Consider the following 15,239-nt stretch of genomic DNA (forward strand, 5'->3'; position numbering starts at 1 on the left):
TATGAGGTTGCTATGATGATCATAGAAGGAGGTCCTGTGCACAAACCAACAGAGTGCCTTATGTTTAGCATGGGCCTGTCAGCTTAATGCATGGTATTTACTAGTGGTTAGGGCTTAAAACACTAAAATTGAGTGCTTAGAGTTAGCATTATGCTTATTACTATTACCTTGGCATCTATACATATATTATACCTACCCAACTCTTTACCCATCAGTGTGATTTGTAAAAACTTGTTTGGAAAACATGAGGGTGGTCTCTATGCTGTGTTTATAACTCCACTGGTAACTTCAGGAACTGTGACAAAAATTACACTCAAAGTCATAGGCGTATAGGTTTTATCACAGTGCAGAGGGAAGGGGGGAGGAAATGAGCGGGAGGAAGAATGACATTTCAAAGGCTTAAAATAAATTGCAGCATGATGCATCTTTAGCATAGGTTAGGCATGTGCCTCCCTCTTTAGCTGTATGCTTTTGCAACATTATGCTGATGTAATGAGTAAAAATAATTTGTATTCAAAGCACAGCCTTAAAATGATAACTCTCTGGTGGGACACTAACAAGATGGGGGTCTGGGATCCTGGCATGCTAAGAATTTTATATGGATTATCTAACTGACTCTTAAAAACAAGAGTGAGGTACAGGTTCATATTACAGACGAAGTCCTGAAGGCTCAAAGAAGTGAGAAATGGGCACAGTCACACTGTTAGATGGTGGAATTGGGACCTGAGTGCAAGCAGCTGGACTCCAGAGCTTGTAGTATGGCATGTGCTTTCTCTTAAGGAGGGTAGAGTAGTTTTTATTCAGAGACTCTTTCCTCCATCTTTGATGGTTCGAGAAGAATGTAGGCCTCAGATGAAGGAGAGGCAGACTCTGCCAGGATGGTCTGGCCTCGGGGGAGGTGGGGAAGCTTGGCTTGAGACTCCACAATAGGTCCTCTGAGGTGGTCACTGGCTTTGGTTAACAAATAACAGATTCTCTACTCACCCGAAACTGACCACCATTGCCATCATCCAGCTCCAGAATGTAGCCTTCGGCAGGCACCGTGGACAGAGGTGGCTGTTTCCAGGACAGCGTGGCACTGTTGTTGTGGGTACAACACTCCTCCAGCTGCAGAATGGGGGTTGCTGGGACTGGAGAGGAAGCTAAACAGAAATTAGTGTAACTCTGGCTTCTGTTGAGTTGCAAAAATTTCAGTATCTTGGAATGAGAAACATCCCCCTCATCAACCAAGTAGCTAGCCCAGGGGGGACCTGACCTGGATCCCTTCCAGAGTCTCTAGGAATGGGACTGGTTCCTGAGCCACTGTGCTGCCTTCTGCCAAACTCATGATGATACTTCCTACCTTACCTGCCGGGGAGATAATTGCTCTGTTTCTCACCCCCTTGGGCACTGAAGACATCATCCCTAAGGGGAAGGTATTTTATGGGGGATGGGTTTCCAGCTCAGCCCACTAAAGCCTATTTAACCCATGGCATGGCTGAAAAACTTATCATTAAATTTATTCAGAGCCTTGACCTCCAGTGTATAAACTTGGAACTGCCTATTCTGAGCAGGTTTTTGTTTGTCTATTTGTTGGTTTTACTAGCGATTCTACTCAAGGTCTTGTGTGTAAGTAGCTGTAATAGTGAATTTTTGAAAAGTTAGTACTAAGTGACATAAAAACAGTGATTTCTCCATATCAAAACTTCTAAGAACTTGACCTCATTCTTTGAAGGTAGCTATGCTAGCTCAAGTCCACTTTCTGCAGGTGTAGAACAGCCAACTGTGAGCCTGGAGAGTAGTATGGGAGCAGAAGGGGCCCAGCAGGGGAGGGTCAAAATGTCCTTACCACTCTGTGATAATCTGTCACAGTATTACTAGTCACAACATGCCCCTGTCCCCATTTTGTGCTGAGAGTCTTTCCTATTACTTCAAACTGTAGAGTGGTTGAGCCTTTAGACACACATATATGGAAGTGTTGGATAACAACAGTCCCAGTTCCTAATATGTGAACTCAATGTATGTATTTGGGAGCAATGTTTTTACCAACTGCTTAGCAATGTTTTTAGCACCAAAACATTAATTTATTTGTGTAGCACTTTAACAATAGAGAGAACAGTTTGGACCACATCCAGGGACATTTAAATGAACAAATGTTAATTATAGAACACCTGGTATGCTGTACCAAAATTGGACTCTGTGTCATGCATCAAATTATCTGCTCCCTGCCATCACCTCAGCCAAAAATGGTTTATTTAATAGCAGTTTAGGAAACAGGTTCTATGGTGGATAGCCTAGAAAACAAAAGCAGTGACCATAACACAAGAGATGTGAAGGTGAGGCAGGTTGATTATACTTATGAAAAGACAAGAAAACCAAGCCTGAGTTACTACATCAAACATAATGAAATCAAAAGTATGACCAGTTAATTGGAGGTGGTGAGTTTAGTAAGGGAAAACGTGTTTCAGGTTTCAATGGCATAGAGTTCTGTAGGTCTTATAAGAGTGGCTTCTACAGCCTCAGAGGTTCCCGAACATCTGGAATCAGAGGAAAGCAGATAATTCATTGCTTTGTCCAAGGAATAGACTATAGGACTGGATGGGAAGGGGAGGAGAGAGAAGATGTAACTCCTAATGATCATCTACTCATAAACAAGATATCACCTGAGAGTTGTAATTGGAGGGTGAACTTTAGGTCATCATGTATTAGGAAACTACTTTGTCATCAACATTATTTCCCTAATAAAAATAATAAACTTTAATATATTAACCAGGGAGTAAATTATGATAAATTTAAGCAAACCGTTCTTCAAAGGGCTTCTAGAGATGGAATGATTCTCCCTGGGGATATTTGCTCTTAGCTGTCCTTATGAATCAGAGCCTACAATAAAACAACCTATTCCTTGGATTCTCTTTATTTTATTAGCTGCCCATCAATCTTCAATTTCCCTTTATTAGGAAATCTTTATTTCCCTTCATTTTCCCTTTATTTCCCTTCATTTCCCTTTATGTTTCAAGGAAATCTACATTTCATCAATTTTAAAATCAAAGAATAAGATCACAAGATGGTTTCAGCTTGAATCATGCAAATGCTTGCAATGTCTCTGATAAGAAACTCAAGTTTCCTTGTATAGACATTAGGTATAATTAACAGATTAATTGAAATACTTGGTGTCAGGTGTAATTAAAACATGGGAACTTCATTTGTAAGTCCTCAGTGGATACACTTTATTTTTTAAAATTTTTTAAAGATTTATTTTTATTTATGATAGACATAGAGAAAGAGAGAGAGAGAGAGAGAGGCAGAGACACAGGCAGAGGGAGAAGCAGGCTCCATGCCAGGAGCCCGAGGCGGAACTCGATCCCGGGACTCCAGGATCGCGCCCTGGGACGAAGCAAAGGCAGGCGCGAAACTGCTGAGCCACCCAGGGATGCCCGTGGATACACTTTAAAAGACCAAAAAGATAATAAAAAGTCTAACCACTTACTGACCTTCAGATTTTAGTACTGTTCAGAATTTAAACAAATTAAGCAAACAAATAAGCAAAATGAGAGAAGGAGGGAGAGAGAATAAGAGAGAGAAACAAAAATGAAAGAACATAGAGACATTTGCATGTCTAAATCTATTTCTCAATGTGCTTAGAATTATTTTTTCTGTTTCCTTATTTACCACAAAGTGATGTTGCATATAAGAGGCAAGTGTGACAAAATTACAGCCTCATTAGCAAAGACTAAGGCTGACATTTTAGAAAAGCAGATTTTATAGTGGGTGTTATTACCCTATTTCACTTTATTAGGTATAAAATAAATGGTCTATAAGAATCCAGAGTATTTTCAAATTAACTTATTATTTGTGTTTTGGAAATACAATTTGGATTGCATCACAGTTCCTGGGCTGAACTCTAAGAAATTTTTATTTCATTGAAAATTCTGTCATTCGGCTGCCATAGCTGTCTTAATCTTAACACTTTGACCACTCTTGGATGTTTTTGTTTTTCCTAAAGAACTAGTGGTACCTGACCTTATCAGAAGTCTATTGCTCAGCATTCTTTTAGCTCATAAAAATCAAGCTTCAGGCTAAAAATTCTCTTCTTAGTTATAAGGGGTAACTGTTCTTACAGACTTCCTTGAAGGTGACTTCGTAGAGCCTTGGCTCAAAATTAAATTCTGCAATGGTGTCTCCTTAAAGTTTTCAAATGTCTTACCATTCTAGTTCAAATTATAACTTACATCTTTCATATTCATTTAATTTTTTTTCAAGTCCTTCCGATTGTCAACACAATGGTGCAGGATTCCTCTGTGAAAGGTCATAGGACAAGAGTGTGACAAGGACATGGAAGGACACATGGCCACCCACTCTGGATGTGGAAACTAATGGCTGCTGATGTCTTCTGAGCACTTACCAAATACCTGGTAGTGTGGTGAGAGGATGCAGTCACTCATGTGGTTTTCACAGCACCTCCACAATAACAGATGCTGTTATTATTTCTAATTGGTTGATGAGGAAACTGAAACACAGAACATCTTCATGGCTACTAGTGGCAGAGGCGGGATCTGAGGACAAGCAGGCTGGCTCCAGGGCCTGGGTGCTTCAACTGCACTACACTGTCTCTCCAATCTAGTGTGCGGTAATAGTGTACTAGAGAGAAGTCCCTGCATCCAATTCCAAGAGGAATGGTTTCTTTTGCTTCCTGTATCATGAGTGGTAAAGTTCCCCAAGACTTGCTGCTATGGATTAATGAAATATTTCACCATACATAGATTAATGTATCAACTTATTGTATTGCTATGTTGTACACCTGAAATGAATGTAACGTTGAGTATCAACCATACTTAAAAAATTTCAAAAAGAAAAGAAAAGAAAGAAACATTTCACCATAAGAGCTAGGGTGGTTGGGAATGCAATTCTACTGAGTCATCTTGTTTCACTGTCCCTTGGTGGACCATCATTCCTTTGTATTGGCTGACCAATACAGTTGGCATCTCAGGGAAGTTTAGACTTTAGAGGAACAACAAGCCATTTCTGCAAAGCTCTCATTATCACACTGTTAAAGAGCAAATGTGAAATACGTGATGACACGTATTTCAGGCCTCCAAACCATGAATGGATCACAAACATGAACAGATTAGAGGCGAGTCAGCATGTGTGCACATCCCCATCCCCGTCAAATCTCTGGGTGCTCTTTCTCCATGATTTATAAGATGCTCTATTCACATCACACCAACCTTGCTTATGACCTTGGTGCATACTCAGGGCTCTTACGTTTGACATGAGTTAATAAAGATAAACGTGTTCTTAGGTGACTAGAGGCACTTAAGGGATTAACAGTCATTGGTCTATATGCTAAAAAGGCTTGGGGGAGCATTAGGTCACTGTTTCATCCTGGTTCAGAATGAACATGCAGGCATTTCTTTTCAGCACTGACTCATGAATCTTGGGACACTTTCTGTACTTAAAACAATTCTGGGATAATACCCTTCTGGGGATGTTTGAACAAAGAAGGTACCGGCATTCTCAGTTAGATCTCAGTTGCTTGAGGGTGATGTAGAATCAGAAAGAGACCAGTTAAGTCCTTAACTAATAAGAGAATAATTTTCTTGCTGAGTAGTTGCTGGCTTAACTGGAAACATTTAAAAACCAGCAACAGAGCTGTGTTCTTTGATATCAAAGAGAAAAAGGCATCTGAGATGAAATTTCAAAACCAGAGAGATGTTAACATTTTTAGTCAAGAAATAGATATTTCTGTTGTTAGAGTCAGAATTAAACACATATTTTAAGTAGCTTGGAAAATATTTTAACTTTCTACTGTAATCTGCTTAGCATAATTAGAAAACGTATGTTGAAGTATATGCATTGTATTAATGGTCAGATTACTTTAGCACTATTCCCAATGCTATTTACATTTTGGCCATTTGTACGTGTATTTTGTGGTACAGTTTCTTGAGATGTTTTTACTGAAAGCTGTGAAAGTGCAGTTTATTAAACTGACCAAGCATATCCTAAAGAAAAGCACTGTCTAACACTATACCAAGTACAGTTGGGTATGTTAACAGATATCAGAGAGGCCAGTAGGAGTAGCCTTAACACCAGGCAATCAAGTTCTATTACGCAATGACCTTTTGGTTTTTTCTTCCCATCGAAAACATCTGACAGATAAAAATTATTCACAGTCTAAAAAGGACTTGGCTCTCACTGAATTAATTAAACTTAATGAGCATAAAGCGAAGCATATAAATTAACTCTGCAGAAGGATACTAATCAGAAGTAAATTAAATTAATATGAAGTGTTAAAAAGAAATGGAAAATGGAATAATCCAGTCTCATACGAAATGGCCTGTTACATGAACTTCATAAATAACTGCTTTGGATAATTTTGTGTTCCAGGTGAATATTTGCTGTAAGTGTGTTCTGGGTTTTGGTCTTTGGAGTGTTTGGCACTGTTTGCCATGTGTGCAGACTTTGATGGAGGGTATACACAGCCATGTTCACGCATATTTCTGCAGGTAGCCTTAAACGGACAAGTGACACTGCTTTAGGAATGTGGTCTGTGAGGCATAGCACATGAGTCTGCAGTTCCCATGCCAGATGAAGGGCCTGTTTATTCCAACACAATTGTTACCATCCTGCCAATTCGCCTGGACTCCACTTTGGGCAGATGGACATGATTCAGAAGGACAGCAAATGGGGGAGGAGAGGCCTCTATCAGATGGTGAAAGCAGTTTAAAGCCCAGAGGCTTTTACCCTCTACCTGCTCCATCATCAAGGCTAATTGGGTTGGCTAATTTTTTTCCCCTCTTCCTCCAAAAGCCCTTCCATTGCCCTTTCGTGACATATTTTCTCCTCTGTGCTATTTGTGACATAATCTTTCAATGATTTTACTTCATGGAAAGAACTGGATACAGACAGGCTGATGGAGGGGGATTTTCCTGGGGCTCCATATATTACTCAGGTGGCTGTATTTCACGGACCACCATATGGGTGTTAAAGGAAAAATTTTAAATAGCAAGAAAGACATTCTACAACAAAAAAATCAAATTTCTTAAGTTTAAGAGAGGAATTCAGTTATTCCTTGAAGAAGCCAATTCATAAGACACTAATGTTATAGCACAAACTGGAAGTTGTAGGTGCAGGTTCTGGAAACTTACTCCTTGGGTCTGAATCCCTGCCCTGACATTCACCAACTGTGTGATTTTAGGCAAGTCGTACAGTCTTCCAATGCCTCAGTTTCCTCAGATGCCTACTAGGGTTGTGAGAATAAATTGAATTAATCCACATGAGGCACTTAGGAGAGAGTATCTGGTTTGGTAAGTAGTCAGTAAATGCTAAACATTTTTGTTACTGCAACCATGTACTTTTATTTACAATCTATATACTATTTACTCCAAAATTTAATTAAGGCATCATCCCAAAGCAATGCATAGTAAATGAAAGATGAGAAAATGGGGTCTAATAAAGGAAGCATGTAGATTTTTCTTAAAATATCTTTCTTTTTAGGGGATCCCTGGGTGGCTCAGCAGTTTAGCACCTGCCTTTGACCCAGGGCGTGACCCTGGAGTCCTGGGATCGAGTCCAACATTGGGCTCCCTGTGTGGAGCCTGCTTCTCTCTCTGTCTGTGTCTCTGCCTCTCTCTCTCTCTCTCTCTCTCTCTCATGAATAAAGAAATAAAATCTTAAAGAAAAAGAACAAAAACTTTTTTAAGCACTGAATTCTAAGTCCTTTCTTATGTGGCTGCTTATTGGGAGAAGCAAAGAGCAAATCAATTTCTTCAGTTTTAAAAAAGATTAGAAAATGACAGAATACAGAGATGAAGAGCAGATAGGCGGTTGCCAAGGATTGGAGATGGAGGGGATAGGAATGGGTAGGACTATATGACCACAATGGGGTAGCATGAGGGTGGTACAATGATTCTGCAACTTGATTGCAGTGCTGATTAGATGACTCTATACACATGACAAAATGGCACAGAGTAATACGTATACACTGTACCATTGTTAATTCCTGTGTTTTTTTTTTTTTTTTTAAGTGGGTTCCACTCTGGGTGTAGAGCTCAATGTGGGGCTTGAACTTACAACCCTGAGATCAAGACCTGAGTTGAGATCGAGATTCAGATGCTTAACTGACTAAGCCACCCAGGTGCCCCTAATTTCCTGGCTTTTATATAAGATGATAATTATGTAAGATGGAACCACTGATAAAAACTGGGCTAAGGGTACACTGGACCTCTCCTTACTATTTTTGCGACTTCCTGTGAATGTATAAATATTTCAAAATGAAAGTTAAAAAAGTCAAAATATTTTTCCAATGAATATTACTTATACTGCCACAAAAATATTGCATAGTCAGCTTTTTAGTTTTCTTTGAAAGAGTTCTTTTCCTTAAGATAATTTTAGGTACTTGGACTTCCTCCCCACCCCTAGCCACCCAAAAAAATCTCAAGGAGATCTTGCATATCCCTTAACACATAAGCCAAAAAATTTAAAAAGCTAAAATTGATTTCAAATCTTCATATTCTTCCTGTAACCAAGCTTGGCATTTCCTGACCAGTATTGGAAAGCCAACTAGGATCCTCTCAAATTCCCACTAATTCATGCTCAACCATTTGCTCAGGACCTATCCATGTGGAAGTAGTCATTTCGATCCTGAACTGCCTCGATATACGTATCAATGTTTCTGGGTTACTTTCTGTAACAAGATTTTATTTATGCACAGTGATGCAGTCTTATCACCTTATTTATTTATTTTTTTAATGTCAGCTATTCCCTGACACTGGGCTTGTGACATCCCTAAGACTCTTAAAGAGTCAAGCATTGAGTTTATCTGAATTTATCTGGCTTTCTTAGAGGCAGGTCACATGGATGCAATGCTATGTTTCTCTTAGGTGATAAGATAGGAGCTACTCCAGATTTTTGTATCATTACCCAGAGGTGTGTGTGTTTACTTCCCCACCTCTTAGGTCACTGATAACCTGGCAGCTGCCTTTTGTTTGCTGCAATCTGGCACAAAGCCTCAATCCGGCTTTAAGCATAGTATCTGCTTGGGATGTTGCTCTATTTGGGGGGATGCAGGGACGCACCTTTCATCTGCACAAAGTCGAGCTGGTGAATGGATTGTAGCAGAGGGCTGTTGTCGAGACTCAGGTCAAAGTCCGTGGTCATCCTGGGAGTGAGCGTGCCTTTCCCCCACTGATCCTCAGTCAGATGCACTCTCCTTATGAGGGCGTCAGAAATCTAATCACATCAAAGATCACAGCCTAAGAAATATAACATCACACTGGACACAGAACACTGCCCCACCACTCTCTGGGAGCATTACCAAACCGATTTGAAACCCACACCTTTCCTGTCTACATGTAGGCAGTGAGAAGCCTACTATGACAATGGTTACCCATGCAAATCTGGATGCTTTTGTGAGTCAGAGGGAGCCACTATAAATAATTAGCAGCTGTAAATTGCTCTAATAGACAAACCTGGATATATGCTAATGCCTTTTATGATTAATCAATGAAAAGCCAACAACATTAAATAATATGTTGGTGATCAGTTAATTTTAGTAGAACTAAGAACCCAAGTTTCTAATAGGAGGTGGGGGTATTCTGTTAAAGCTTGGAATGAGTTTTATAAAATAGTTTAGCGGGGCTGCATATGGTAATCTGTAAATTGGAACTTCTTACGCTTTAAGCCCATCATCTTCTGTATCATTTTATTCTTTGATAGAGAACTCTTTCATTTCTTATATTTAATCTCCCTTTGTCACTCTTGGCCAGTATGATAAAACGTGAACTGGAAAGGATCTATGTATTCCTTAATAAAAGCTCCCTTAATTTTTGAGATCAAAACTTAAAGTAAAATTCAGCTGACATCATCACGTCTAATTAAAACAATCAACAGTGAAAAAATCATGAGAAATCCAAAGAATGAAAAAACTTCACTTTATTTGGGAAATCATTGATTAGCTGAACTGGCTGGTAGGAACTGTCAAGAAGGTAGAAGCCTTGCATATGTAGACATTTCTAGCTGATAGAGCTGTCCAAGATATTAGTGGAAAGGGACCCAATTCTTAGGCAAGGCAGTAACTCTGCTTTGGAGGAACTTACAGGGAATTTCATTTTCATGATTAAACGTGAACAAAAACAAACTTTAAAAAGGCCATGTACTTCTCAATCTTGTAGCACATGGTGGCAGAGACTTTCAGTAAGTCACTGGAGTTTTGCTGGTGCCCACATATTCATGGCACTCTGAAGGTGGGTTCCATTGTGGAGGGACCCATGCTCTCAGCAGGGGCCGTTGGGAGTCTGACCTTGGCATTGTAGACTGAGTTTCATGGGCCATTGAGAATCTGAAAGAGAAACTAGTTGACACTTACCTGCAAAAAGCCACTAGGATCATTTTCCTTAATGACCTCCAGGCAGTACTCCATGAGACCTGTGGTCTGGCGCAACTTCACTGTGCAGTGAGAGATCTGATCTCGCACCACCTAAGATTGATGAGAGAACAGAACAGTCCAAAGTGGCACAGGGTTTAAAAAAGGAAGCAAACTGGGACTTTGGAAAGCTTCTTCAAACCATAATCCAAGAGCATCAATGGATGGAACTAAATGTATGAGAATATTTTGTGGCAATGTCTGCTGTGGACAATGGCTCTGGAAGACAGATTATATAAAGGCTATTATTACGGGGACTTGTGACAACAGGACCTATCAGAAAGGTGCACAGATGCTGGAAGCCTGGGAAACTGGTTACTGTGGTGCCTGGAAGGACATCTTCCTCAGGTCCCTCTTGCTCCCCATCTTCCAGGAAACTATTACTGAGAGCTGTTTTAAGTGGGAGGTTGTGGAGAGTCTACAAAGGAGCTGAGTAACCCGAGATGCAGCTGCAGCATCTGCTCTGTGAACAGTCACCCACCCTGTGCCTGTCTCTTCTAAAGAGCAAATGTCCCCATCTGAACCCAATTCCTTCTCATTATGACTCTTTTTTCTGAGTGGGTGGTGGGATGGGGTTAGAGGTGAAATTTGCTAAAAGACAATGAACTAATGACAACAAGGAAGCCAAAGATGGGTGCAGAATTAAGTTTTGAATATAACCCACTTCAAAGCAATCACTGCCTCATTTGGGAGAGCAGTTTTAAAGGCTCTCTATTTACCATGCTGCGAGTGTGCTTTAACCTAGAAAGGCATCTCTCTGAACACACAGTTCCTGCCTCTGGGGAAGTTGTCTTTGCAGTGTCAAACACAGGATAGTCCTTGAAGAGTTTCTTTCTTTAAAGATGTTCATTTTCCATGTCCTCTGCTCAGTGACCCAAATCTAGAAGTGGTTTCTAAGGCTAGAGTTGAACAGGAGTTTTCTAGGAACCTTAATTACTTATATCCTTGATATTTATATTACTTTGAAAAGCCTCAAAAATATCCAGCCTTCTGGATTTTATGAATAACTACAAGGAGTTTTAATAATAATTGTTGAAAAGCTTTTTCTTTGTTCCTTCTTTTCAGTTTTGGTCATACATTTTCCATTAAAGATTATTACATCTACGTTCAAAAACAATTGGAAAATAAACCAAAAAAAAAAAAAAAAAAAGCAATAATCTCGTCACTTTAATGCAAATTTTTAAAGCATTTTGATATTTCCTCTTGGGTTTTATCCTTGAGCTAGATATATTTATAGTTGCAATCATAATATGTGACAATTTTACCTCCTTCCCACTTAACACTATAACATAGGCATTTTAAATGTTGCCACCATCAATAAATGTTACTGGCTCCATAAATATCCCACTGAGTGGGTTATCATAATTTATTTAATCATTCCTGTTCCTCTATTTTTGGACATTTAAATTCTTCCTATTTTTTTGACAATGCATCCATTTATTATTGCTGGTCTCTGCTTCTGTTTTTTTTTATCGTGATAAAGTATATATAACATAAAACTCACAGGTTTAGCTATTTTAAATTGGGTAATTCTGTGGCATTAGATACATTCATATTGTTGTCATCACCATCCCTTTTCAGAACTTTTTTTTTTTATCTTTCCAAACTAAAACTTTGTATCCATTAAACAATAGCTCTCCATTCTCCCCTCCTCACTGGCGCCTGGCAACACCACCATTCTACTTTCTGTCTCTATGGATTTGACTCTCATAGAAGTAGAATCATATAATATTTTTGTTCTTTATGACTGGCTTATTTCATTTAGCACAATATTTTCAAGGTTTACCCATGTTGTAGCTGATGTCAAAATTTCCTTCCTTTTCAAAAAGCTTTATTTATTTATTTATTTATTTATTTATTTATTTATTTATTTAAGAGAGAGAGAGAGAGAGAGAGAGAGAGGGAGTGTGTGTATGTGAGTGCATGAGTGGGAGGGGCAGAGGGAGAGGGAGAAAGAGAAACTCAAGCAGAATCCATGCTCAACATGGAGCCTGATATGAGGTTCGATCTCATGACTCTGAGATTATTCCTGAGCCAAAACCAAGTCGGACGCCTAACCGACTATGCCACCGTGTTGCCCCTGAATTTCCTTCCTCTTATGACTGAATAATATTTCATTGTAGGTACATATCACATTTCTGTTAGTGGACACTTGGGTTGCTTCTACCTTTTGGCTATTATGGATAAAGCTGTTATGAAAATTATATGCAGAAATCTGCGAAAATCTCTGCTTCACTTCTTTTGGATATATATTCTGAAGTGGAATTGCTGGATCATATGGTAATTCTATTTTAGTTTTTTGAGAAATCATCATTCTGTTTTCCGCAGCAGCTGCACTGTTTTATATTCCTATTAGCAATGCACAAGGGTTCCAATTTCTCCACATCCTCACCAATACTTATTACTATCTGTTTTTTTAAAAAATAATAATAGCCATCCTAATGGGTGTGAAATTGTATCTCATTGTAGTTTTGATTTGCATTTCCCTCATGACTAGTGATGCTGAGCATCTTTTCATATGCTTATTGGCCATTTGTATATCTCCTGTGGAGAAATGTCTATTCAAGTCCTTCACCCATTTTTTAATTGGTTTTCTTTTATCTTTTGATGCACAAAATTTATAAATTTTCATGAAGTCCAATTTGTCTACCTTTTCCTTTGTTGCCTATGCCTCTTGAGTAATATCCAAGAAATCACTGCCAAATCCAGCATGAAGCATCTGCCCTATGTTTTCATCTAAGAGTTTATAGTTTCAGTTCTTACATTTAAGTCTTTGGTCCATTTTGAGTTAATTTTTGTATATGGTGTTAGGTAATGGTCCAACTTCATTCTTTGGCATGTGGACAGCCAGTTTTTTCCAGTGTCATTTGTTGACTGCCCTTTCCCCATTGAATGGTCTTAGAACCCTTGTCAAAAATCATTGTACCATATGTGAGAGTTTATTTCTGGGCTCTCTGTTCAGTTGCAGTTGTCTATGTGTCTGTCTCCATGTCAGTGCCACACTATTTTCATTGTTGTTGCTTTGCAGTAAGTTATGTAATCAGGAAGTGTGAGAACTCCAGTTTTGTCCATTTATAGGATTGTTGAAATTAATTAATTAATTAGTTTGGAATCTCCAGATTTTTTGGTAGATGACTTATTACCACTTTTTAATTTAAAAAAATTAAAATAAAAATTGCAGTGTAGGATTTAACATCTCTGGATCAGAATTGGTGAAAGAAACCAACTTTGATGTGAAGATCGTTTTGTGATTTTGGCGGGGAGAGGGGAGATCAAATTTAAAATTCATTGGTTGGGACACCTGGGTGGCTCAGTGGTTAAGCTTCTGCCTTCAGCCTAGCATGTGATCCTGGGGTCCTGGGATAGAGTCCCACATCAGGCTCCCTGCATGGAGCCTGCTTCTGCCTCTGCCTGTGTCTCTGCTACTCTCTCTGTCTCTCATGAACAAATAAATAAAATCTTTAAAAATAAATAAATAGAAAATAAAATTCATTGGTTGACTTATTTTCTTCTAATGTCTGGTGTAATGTCTGGTATTATGTCAAATCACCACTACTATCTGTTGGTCTGGGCTCATGGAATGCAAATTATTTTATTTTTTTAATAAAAAAATAAGAAGGTTAAGCTTCTGCTTCTTAAGGGGAAAAAACCCCACAGAACACCCAAAAGTATAATAAAAAACGCAGGACAGGTGACAGCTATAGGCTACTCGTCTCTGCTATCTTAGGCATTACTAAATTGTTCCAGAAGATATTTTGATATTTTGGTAGCCAGTGCATCAGCGCTTCTAGGTAGCAGAAACTCAGCAGTCACCAATCACTATGTGAATGGCATCTGTCCTAGGACAGTGCTTACAAAACTGACTTGTACTCAAATCTGAAAAACAAGCACGGACTAGATCTGGGCATTGCAACCCAAAGTGAGTCTGCTATTGAGGCAAAATAGACTTGAAATGTTGTGTTTACTTTCCAGAACATTTAGATCAATGATAATTTTATGACCCAAATGTACTGAAATAGATACATTAATCAGGCCTCATAAAATTCTATGTCTGCTTCTATAAATTTCCTTCTCAAGCCGGATTTATTTGATGCCAAAGGAGCTGAGTGTGGGGTTTCTCTGACTACTCTTAAGAAGCTTCATTGTAGCAATGCCAAAGAGTTGGTGAGTTTTAGTGGGAGTTTGCCATTGGCTCCTGTATTCCACGGTTCAAGCTTCTTGGAAGGACTCAGTATCCCTGAGTTCCTGGCTCTCAACTGTATTACAACAATGGATTTTGGTCCATCTTTTTAAATTTTAATCAACCCTTTCACAATGATCCCTGTAGCCAGTGATAAAAATCACTGCTAAAAATTAAACTACAGTGTTCCCAGAAGCAGCACTTTGGGTGTGTTGTAATTGACATTTAGTTTCTGAATTAATTTGGCAAGATTTCCCATCCTATGGAAATCAGCCAAATAATTAGATATTTTAAGAGTATAATATTTTTCTAGTTGTTTTTAAATAAGCTCTCTTGTTACCTTCTTAACTCTGTTTTATTTCTACTACTATTATTACTTATTTCACATTATATTTTTTTTTATGGAAAACCAATTCCTAGGAAACTAGGCCATGTCACTTTTTCTTTGAGTTCCACATTTCTGTGCAGTTGCTCTGATGCTCCAGAGAAACCATTGGCACCATGTTTGCAGCTGGCTGGAGTTGAGTTCCTTTTCTTAGGAAGGAAATGTGCAAATTGCAAGAGTGACACACACAGGGACTGGGAAACAATCTTCCTGGTTTCATCTGCATGATGGCCTAAACCAGCTCTCTGGGGACAATGAATTAATCTTTAGTTCAG

General features: G+C 38.9%; 1 protein-coding gene across 20 annotated transcripts in view; it reads right to left on the bottom strand.

Annotated features, from left to right (window-relative positions):
• Positions 1-15,239, bottom strand: part of TRIM9 (tripartite motif containing 9) — a 109,233-nt gene that overhangs the window by 24,240 nt on the left and 69,754 nt on the right. For 12 of the 20 annotated variants that reach the window (XM_072761548.1, XM_026000710.2, XM_072761544.1 and 9 more), the window contains exons 4-6: positions 10,343-10,453; positions 9,054-9,207; positions 985-1,142 (exon numbers count right to left, since the gene is read on the bottom strand). In XM_072761548.1, the coding sequence (XP_072617649.1) occupies positions 985-1,142; positions 9,054-9,207; positions 10,343-10,453 (423 nt within the window). The remainder of the gene's footprint in view (positions 1-984; positions 1,143-9,053; positions 9,208-10,342; positions 10,454-15,239) is intronic. The other 8 variants (XM_072761549.1, XM_026000713.2, XM_072761542.1 and 5 more) reach the window with 1 other exon arrangement.

This window comes from Vulpes vulpes, chromosome 6 (assembly GCF_048418805.1).
Source record: "Vulpes vulpes isolate BD-2025 chromosome 6, VulVul3, whole genome shotgun sequence".
Classification (NCBI taxonomy): domain Eukaryota; kingdom Metazoa; phylum Chordata; class Mammalia; order Carnivora; family Canidae; genus Vulpes; species Vulpes vulpes.